The sequence below is a fragment of the Mytilus trossulus genome, chromosome 7 (genome assembly GCF_036588685.1).
Source record: "Mytilus trossulus isolate FHL-02 chromosome 7, PNRI_Mtr1.1.1.hap1, whole genome shotgun sequence".
In the NCBI taxonomy this organism is placed as follows: Eukaryota; Metazoa; Mollusca; class Bivalvia; order Mytilida; family Mytilidae; genus Mytilus; species Mytilus trossulus.
The window spans coordinates 41,358,037-41,368,378 of record NC_086379.1 but is presented as its reverse complement, the minus strand read 5'-3'; the positions used below and the strand labels follow the sequence as shown (position 1 = coordinate 41,368,378).

Sequence of the window (10,342 nt, the reverse complement as noted above, 5' to 3'; positions counted from 1 at the left end):
CAGGATTTTTTTATGGCTTCCAGACATTCCGAAAAAAATTTGTTAAACGTCGGATTGAAATCTTGTTACTGGAGATTAGTGGCTGGAAACCTGTAAAAAGTACCGAACTCCTAGGAAAAATCGAAACTGAAAATCCCTCAGTAAATGTCAAAATCGAATGCTTAAACACATATAAATGAATGGATAACAACTGTCATATTCCTGACTTGGTATAGACAACTTCTTATGTAGAAAATAGTGGATTAGACCTGTTATTAGAGCAAGCTAATCATGACAGTCGTGTAAAATTCCATTATACTTACAACAATGTGTGGCACACAATTTTGACATTTGTTTGGAATTTTGGGTCCTCAATGCTATTCAACTTTATACTTGTTTAGCTTTTTATCTATTTGTATCTAGGCGTCACTGATGAGTCTTATGTAGACGAAACGTGCGTCAGACGTATCAAATTATAAGTCTGGTACCTTTGATAACTACTAGCATGTGGACAGAACGAACCAATTTATTTGATTTTTACAATAATCAAATATTGTTAAGGAAGCGTTCCCGTTAATTCCGCTCTCAGTCCGTTTCTAAACGTCAGACAATGTTAGGATATTCCGAACCAATCATTTAGGATAGAAATCCGACTTTTCTCTTAACGTGTCTTATTGATGTCTGATTTTGATCAGGAGCCATCATTGGCTATAAATTACCGCCAAATTAACAACATCATTGAAGACATTTGTATAATTACTTACAAAATCAAAGAGGCAAATATGATATTATTAGTTTTTCTTTTACAATACTAGGAATTCAATATACAAGTATATAAAAGAAAACATATCAAATTGACCGTCCTGAAACCAATGGGAAAAGAAGGGCTTAAATCTTGTAAGAGTCCACTTTTAAAATTCTTCAAATTTTTTTTAACATTTCTTATCTTTATTAACTGTTATTTGTGTAGACACACATGAATGGCAGATCTATAATTCTTTCTCTTTTTCAATTTGCTTAAAACTTGTTTTAAACATACTTAAGAGCTTTATTTATTGGTATATACACCTTTTCTGTCCATTGCTGAATATTGTGCTATATGTTATTCTCTTGGGGTTTTTTTTCTTCATAAAATTAACTTTTAACCTACTGATAGAGTCCATCATTTTCCTGACTTTACTAAACATGTTTATCATAATCCCAAAATCCTTTTTCGGAAATGTGCACACAAGAAACAGCAGATGTAAGCATAGGTTAACAACTTTACATAGGTTAACAACTCGTGGCTTCTACGTTCTGTACTATAGTAAATGTAAATGTCTTGTCGTGACTTTATTTTTCAAATAAAACGTAAACTTCTGGAAAATGAGTCTAGTAGTTATCCATTGTATCTTCAAAATGCAAGATATAAAAAAAAACGATATGTGATATATCTTTATTGCAGGTAAAACGTAATAAACTTTTAAATACAAGTAAACAAAACAAAAAATGGATAGAAAAATATAACATACTAACAAGCGCAACAAGTATATACTTAGTACAATAATATTGCTGAACAACTTTGTCATAACTAATTGCACATTTTCCTTTTTATTTAACCTTCTATCGACTAAATGGTCTATACAGTAACTTTATTGCATTTTCTTTAATATATCCTTTGATATTTTGATGGCCATACCATCTATGTTAGAGATTTCAAATAGTCCAGAAAGCTGAAATCTCCTCTTGATTTTGTTCGTTTGATACGTTACAAAGGACTTTTTAAATGCCAATTTCCCGTTGACTATAATAATACTACTTGTTTCATATTCCACCTGAAAAATATAAAGTACAGGTTATAGCAGTTTACAAATAATGACATTATAGAAGATCAATCTTTAAAAAAAAGTTTACTTTCAACGCTGGACGGAAATCCTGTATTTAATTCTTGGATGGTTATACAACAAAATATCAATTATAATGACTTTTTTAGATTGGTAGATTGGCGTCTTTTTTATATTTTTACACACAAAAATAGAAATAGATCTGTTACACCACCAATTCAAAAATCTATGGCAAAGAAGCTCTAACAAACAAAATATAGTGCCTTTAAGTTTGTTGTGTGATGTATGAATTCTTATAAAAAATACAGTCAAGTAGTTTTTTATATTTTCAAATTACTTTGAAAAATATAGCCTGTATAGCTTAAAGGGATTACAATGCTTATATGATTTTGTAGATAATATTGATTCAATATGCAAATTATTTCAAACCATACACACGGAATTCATCTAAATTCTTAAATGGATTTATTTAATCATCAGTGCGGTTTTAGTTTGAATAATATATTTCAAATGCAATACACTGTGAAAAGACTGTTTTTGTGGGGTTTTTTGTCGCTAAGTGGCCATATCTTTTACGTTTACTGTCTATCTGTTTATGAGTACATAATAATGTTTTGTTTTTTTACATAACGTTCAATTTTGTCAAAAGAAAATGATACATGTATTAGGAAAATAAAACCTCTATGTTACAAATGAACAATAAAACAATTTTTTAACCACATCATCTTAGACTTTATACATATTTGTATAAGCAGGCTTATAAGAAAAATATTACCTTTGTCACTACAGGTGCATTGGACACTATATAGTTGTATGTGTCCTCTAAACCTCTCACTTTTTCATATAATTGTTTCTGTCTTGAAACAAAACTTGCCCCACATACTGCAAATAAAGCAGAAAATGTACAGTTATAAAAGAAAATATATTTTTAATTTAAATTTCGCGTATAGCATTCTTAAAATTGCCTTTTAACTTAACAACAAAAAAAAGAAATTGTTAATATTTTTTTGGTACAAAGTACAATTTAAAAATATACTGATGTGGTATGATTGCATAAAAAGAATGCAAATAAGTGAATATGATCATTTACGGCTTACGACCTTCAACAACGAGACCATGCCATACCGTAAAGTTGAATACTAGTATTAAAGGACTCACCATGAAAAATGAGAAACAATTCAAACAAGAAGGTTAATGACCTAAGTTATTACGACACCATTTACGAAAATTGAAGATGACGAACATTAACCAAATGTTAATTTCAAGCATTTGTGAAGGGCATCGAGTCATTACCTATAAAACTATATAATATTATATATAATATATAACTTATCTAGATATTAACTTTATACTTACTTTTTCCAACTATTTGTTCATCCGTGAATATGTCTTTATCAAGTTTGTCACAAACTGGACAACTGCTTACACAACGCTTTTCAATTAGGTGTCTGGTTGATCGTTTTCCAAATATTTCTGTAAGGGAGAAAACCAAAATTTTCAAATGCTATTAAGAAACAGTGTACATGACAAATCAAATTGAAAACTTGAATATAAAGTTAAATTAATAGTTAATAATAAAATATATGGAAGGACACAAAATGAAAAACTAGCTTGATGAGACTTACAAACCTGTTAGTAAACATATTTGAAAGACAAATTATTCATTAACATTTCATGAAGTTGAAAGAGTTATTTTCATTAATCATCACGAGGAACGGATTTTTTTCAGACAATTCAATTATAAGTTAAATTAAAACATTAATCTGTATATCATAACATACTTTTAATTTTCTTCCAAACTTTTTTGCCAGTTTTCTTGACACCTTGTCCAAATTTCTTGATACCACGTCCCACCTTCTTGGTTATTTTGGCAACACCTCGTCCAATATTCTTGCCGAATTTAGCGACTCCCTTTCCTAATCTTTTAACATGACTTCCTATTTTTGATCCGATTTTTTTAATTCCGACTCTAACTTTTTTTACTGTACTTTTAACTTTATCACCAATTCTATTAACCACTTTTCCTATCCTCTTTCCAAACCTAGCAGCTTCCTTTACTACTTTTTTACCGATAGATGCTACAAGTACCACAGGTTTGTGGATCACACTTAGTAACTTTCTTAAATCTATTTTCTTTCGCTCTTGTCTAAGTTCTCTACAAGGATTACAAATAGTTTCAACTTCAATTCAAATAAGAAATACTCATACTTTTTCATGTGCCTATTTACTGTTAAATGTGTCCTTTTTGTGTAATATTTTGGATACTCTAATGACAATATAATGGGTAATAAGCAATAATGTGAACTTTGCATGGTTTTCGAAATATGTAACCGTAGATATTCAGTTTTAAAAAATGAATATTTCAATCTGAAACCCTATTACTGAAAAAGCCAATTCAGAGACTCATGTATTGCCTTTTAAGATAAAACATTTAACGTGTTGTGTTAAATCATATTTAACATGTTTGACTAATATGTTGACGAAACATCCAATCCTGGTGGTATTTTTTATCAACATATGATTTTGTAGTAATTTGAAAGCCACACTTATCCTTAATGCAACAATGTCAGTTTGATGATCTTAAAAAAGGATAATTTTTTTCTAGATCCAAGGTAAATCATTGAAAGTCTACACAGAAAACTAACTTTCAACCGTGAAATTTGGTTCATAAAGATCTATATTTAAACATTTGAACATATATATATATCAAAGTTAAAATTAATATCACATTTTCTTATTTAAAAAAAAGAAAGCACCAAAAAAGATATTCTTATACAAGTCTATGAAACCATTTCTACTTACACCGCTGGACAAATATTTCCGGCACATTCATCACAAGACTTTATTGTTTGGTTAACTTTGGTTTCACATGATAGTGATAGGACCTTCTCCTCTTCTACAGTAGCATCAATTTCATCAACGATATAATCTACAATATCTGCTCGTGCTTGGTCGTTTATTACTGAAAACATATTATGTTTAAAATTATTTGCAAAAATTGAATTCATTTCATTATAATTTTGTACTTATTTATAATAATGTAAAAATTTCTATATCCTATCCAATTTTTTTAACCTTTGTTTTTATCTTTTTATTCTAATTATTGTGATTTTTAAATTTGACTGTACAATTAAGACTACAAATCAAAAACCACATCTAATATTAAAATAAACCGCATTAGTTGATTCAAACGTTTGTTGCAATTTTTCATGAACGAAATCAGTTTGTCAGACTTTGCATGTAGAATAATTAGCTAATTTCACTTATATATTCTCTATCCCATATAATTTATGACAAACAGCTTTAAAGTACATATAATAAATAGTAAAAAAAGATACATGTACAATTGGATAAATACACATAAATGAAACAGTGTGTCGGCTCCTAGCGCATCGATTAAAGACACTAAACAGAAACTAGAAAAAAAACTAATACACATTAACCATTGTTAACAACACGTGTTTCTGAAACAACCTCTACCAAGAACGCTCGTAACCTAAACTAATAAACTGAACTGCATAATGGAATGTTGAAGAAGACGTGATATAATAAAATTTACATGTATAATAATCAATTTTAAAATGTTTCACTCACTATCCAAGTTATTTTGTGGGAGAGAGAGTAGTTCTCCATTACAGGAACAAAGTGCTGCGACTACTGCTACGAGTAGAGAGATAAACATGTTAAAAGTTTTAAAAGCTGGCTGATTTTGAAGCAGATTGTTGGTGTTTATATAGCAAAATTACGATAGTTCCAAGAATTAATTACAAAAAAGCAATCCTATTAATATTTACGTGATATGGTTAGCCATCTATTATTAAAATGAGGGATAATTGGTGATTCATGTGATTTAAAAAGTTAATATATACATGTTTTCCTTCATTTTAATTTTCTATTATCATAAAAAAAAATATCCATTTTGTTAATAAAATATTTTTTTATATCTTAAAAGATAAATATTTAAATAAGTGTAATCTAACTTGAACCAACCTTAGATGTACCTCACAGAACTAGTGTAATTTAACCACAAGAATATGTAAAACAATGTCATTACGTACTTGTCATATTTAAAATCTATTATTTTTGTTGAGATATATATTTGGGAAACCACATCGAAATGGAAATTTTCTTGTTTACGCCATCTCAAGTGTGTATTCGATAATATTGTGGAAATTTTCCCTTCACTTTCACTGCCACAGTCTGTATCCTGGTTTAAATCAAACCTACTTAATTTTTTGCCAAATTCAAAATATGTACAAGTCGATTTTTAATTGCACTCAGAAGATATCTTTTAAATTATGTAGCCTTTTAGCCCTATGTTATTTCCATATCGATGCATTTCTAATGAGTACCGTCAAGAAAAGGCAATTATTACACAGAATGAACATTAAACGTCTTATGCAACAGGTTCTCTTTATAAGCATTTTGGTGTATGTTGAAGAATGTCATTTTAACTGATAAAGTGATGCAAATCCATTGTTAAATATAAAGTGATGCAAATCCATAGTTAAATATAAAGAACGATTTCCCATTTATGATGATAAGGATTGTACATTAATCGTAACAGAACAATATACTGATTTCTTTATAGTTAGATGTCAATGATAAACTTTATAATCCGTTTAAATTTGATTTTTAAGTATTTTTGGCTCCACACGTGTTTAATATTCAAGACTGGCGCTTTATCCTATCAAACCTATTTTTTCTTTCTTCAGAAATCATATTGATAAGAATATATACATAATAATCTACCAACAATATTTTGTTCGATTTTCACATTTGCAGCACTATCATCGAAATTATTATACTATGCTTAATCTTTTTAAAGATATCTTTATTCTTTTAATGGTGTACTCGAATGTCTCTTTGACATTTATTGATTTTCAAAAAGGACTATAATATTTGATATGACACGAGAGAGGCCAAAGTTACAAAAGGGATATTGAAATAAGTTGACATCGAATAAATAATGACATGACAAGAACAAAACAACGACTAAAAGACAGACAACAATATGCATTGAATACTACCCTTCGATACATGCAGATTTATTAGTTTTTATAGCCTTTGAACTAGTTGTCAGTAACTGCGCGTACCCTCATACGTGTGTCTTTCTTGATTTTACATTTTTTGAAGAAAAACAATCTCTAGTACCTCGTATCGTAGTTTTTTCTTCTTTGTATCCATCTAATACGTCAATCCCTTATTAACTGATTTCTATTTTATTGTTATATTGTTGTAGTGTACCCTGTGAAAGAAAGGTTTGACAGCAGAAAACTTGTTGGTATAACAAAAGAAGATGCGGTATGATTGCCAATGGGACAACTCTCTACAAGAGACCAAATGACACAGTAATTAACAACTAAACAGTAGATCACGTCTAACCTCTCATTTCATATGTAGAACTGTCATCCTAACACCTTTAAGACAGTTCTAGCTAGAACAGTTCCAATCTAGAACTGATTTGGTCAGTTCTACCTTAAACTGATACAAAGAACTAGTCCTGACAGACAGTTCTACCCGAGAACAGTTCTTTTCTAGATGGTTTTCCACCTGCATTGGCCTTGGTAGCTTCCATTTGTGACCGATTCAGAGGTTTGAATACCCGTGTAGAATCTTCTGCCTCTCAATGAAACTGAGAACTTAGCTACATATACACTATCGTCAATCTGATACATCTCAACCAAATAACAGGTAGAAACAAGGCATAGAAACATGTTTTACCAAGCAGTCGCATCTTTTACTTTATCGTTAGAGCTATTAATGATCAGTGTATTCAGTGTTATGTGTCTATATATAAATGTACTAGCCTGGAGAAAGCTGAACAAAACTTTGTTGAAAGTATATACTTGACCCATTATAAATGAAATTTCAATATCAAGCAATTTCGGGAAACTGTTACTCAAATTTTAAGTTCAAAGAATTACACATAGGACATCACAGGAGCATATAAAACGTCCGCACCGGTTTTTTTTGGGTTGATTTCATGTTGCTCAATCTTTAGTTTTCTTTGCTGTTATTTGAAAAGTGTGGCTTGTCTTGTGGGTTTTTTATTCGTATGGATGTGGGTTTTTTTTTTTGCCATAGCGTTGTCAAATTGTTTTTCAACTTATAAGTTTGAACTTTTTCGTATATTATGGCTATCGTTCATACAAAAATGAGGATATTATTGTAAAATAGAATAACAGGTTATTAAAAAGGAGTAGATCCGGTAAGGGCCGATTTTGGCCTCAAATTTCAACAAATATAGGAAGATGTGGTGTGAGTGCCAATGAGACAACTCTCCATCCAAGTAACAATTTAAAAAGTAAACCATTATAGGTTAAAGTACGGCCTCAACACGGAGCCTTGGCTCACACCAAACAACAAGCTATAAAGGGCCCCAAAATTTCTAGTGTAAAACCATTCAAACGGGAAAACCAACGGTCTAATCTATATAAACAAAGCGAGAAACGAGAAACACGTTTATATTACATAAACAAACGACAACTACTGTACATCAGATTCCTGACTTAGGACAGGTGCAAACATTTGCGGCGGGATTATATGTTTTAATCGATCCAAACCTTCTCCCTTTTTCTGAAACAATAGCATAATATCACAACATAGAAAAACACACGATAAAATATCAATTGGCAGACTTAACTCAATCAAAAAACGTATGATTACACAATGAACGAATAAATTTGATCTGCGATATCTGAATACAAATGCACAGTTAATTAAATATTAGAGACAAACATTCATGACCAACATGCTAACAAACAAATTCAAACAAAGACATGACAGGACATCACTGAGAAATATTTAACCAATCAATATTCACTTTAGAATAAAACCGGTTTTAAAAAAATAATTATAATCTTGAAGTTTATACAAATGTAGTAAGAATAAGGGAAAAAATGAAGATATTACAAATAATCAAAGCTGGTGTACAGACAAGATCCATATAAATAAAAAATAACAAAAAAGCATTATAAACAGTATCAACAGGTCGAATTAACAAGAAAATACGATTTGAGAGTACTCGCAGATACTGACAGCTAGTTAAAAGCCAAAAACAAATAAATAATAAAAAATCATGCATCAGAGACTAAAATCAACTAAAACACATCCCAGGGATTTAGTATTTTAACGTCATTAATAGTCAAAGAAGACATGACTTGTGCAATGCCAAAAATAAATGTATCGACAGGTAGTAGGATAGTGAAGAGCGACTTCTATAGAAATAAAAATTAACGTGTCTGTGTCTCTATACATCTCGCCTCAAAAGATAATGAAATTTAGTTATGTTTTAATTTGCTAATGACAAAATCAATATTAGTGCCAATGTGAACTATATTCAGAGATCTAATTACAATATTGGTACGATAACCCTTACTTATAAGTTTGTTTAAAGGTTCAAGTTCATCAAACGAAAGATTTAGACACTTTTCAAACACTTAAGTGTCTATTTCAATTGGTTCGATTAGTTTTTGTGAACGATTTTTTACTAATTTAGTCATTTAAAATGCTCTGATTCGAGCTTTGATATGAAAATTTATCAAATATGCAAAAAATGTCATTTTCAGATGTTTTTTGTCAAAAATGAAAGTGGCCGCATCCCTGTTCATCCTCAACCTTTATGTATATTATGTATTATCATCAAATACAACTTACATTTCAATATTATGAATGAACACGAATGCCGCCACTTTCCTTTACGACGGAAACCGTCTAAAATTTTACTAAAATGCTAAAATTGTTAAGATTTCAGTAATTTAGCATGACTTAATGATGCTAGTACCCGATATATGTGCATTGTGTTGTCAAAACAGCCCATATTTATGTAGCAGAAGCATTTTGCTTTCCAATAAATAGCTTAAACATTACATTTTCACAATTTTGTAAAACTGCTATATTTTGAGGCCAAAAAGTGTTCTTACTGAACCTATTCCTTTACTAAAGTTTAACCTTAACCTATCCTAATTAAGAAATATCCTTAATGGTAGCCAATGTCTTTATTATGTATGCTATTCGTGATTTGGATTTTATTGACAGACGTTGTATCGCCTTAATAAGTTGTTGGGAAAAACTTGTCACATTTGATGTTCTCTCTGTGAACACCTATTGTCTATTTAGTTTAACTTGTGCTTATGACATAAAATGTTAACGTTTACTCTGTATCTCTTAAAAGAGGGACAAAGGTACCAAAGGGACAGTCAAACTCATAAATCTAAAACAAACTGACAACGCCAATATTATTAATATTTATATCTTAACATTCACTATTACCATCCTTTTTATTTTAAATAAATACCATATTTTGCACAGTACGTTTGTTGTCGGTTAAATGAAAACTAAGCAAATTGTATATTTAGAAAATATCTAAAGATAAAATACCATTTAAAAAGAATAAACACTCATACTATGACAAACATTTTTATTATTTGTTGATACGTATGAACGAAGGGCGCATCTTGTTACACATACAAAAAAGCGACAACTTATATTTCTGTACATTCAAATGTAGGTTATGATTTCCTGTTTGAGACTTTTTG

The 10,342-nt window shown here is 30.0% G+C and overlaps 1 protein-coding gene across 1 annotated transcript; it reads right to left on the bottom strand.

Moving 5' to 3' along the window:
- Positions 1-1,402: 1,402 nt before the first annotated feature.
- On the bottom strand, positions 1,403-5,494 carry LOC134727040 (uncharacterized). Its single transcript, XM_063591426.1, has 6 exons — positions 5,397-5,494; positions 4,605-4,764; positions 3,584-3,957; positions 3,159-3,275; positions 2,578-2,684; positions 1,403-1,793 (listed from the first exon to the last, which is right to left on the bottom strand). Exons 1-6 carry the CDS (start codon positions 5,482-5,484, stop codon positions 1,611-1,613), a joined length of 1,029 nt encoding a protein of 342 aa, XP_063447496.1. The 5' UTR covers positions 5,485-5,494; the 3' UTR covers positions 1,403-1,610.
- Between the last annotated feature and the right edge of the window lie 4,848 nt (positions 5,495-10,342).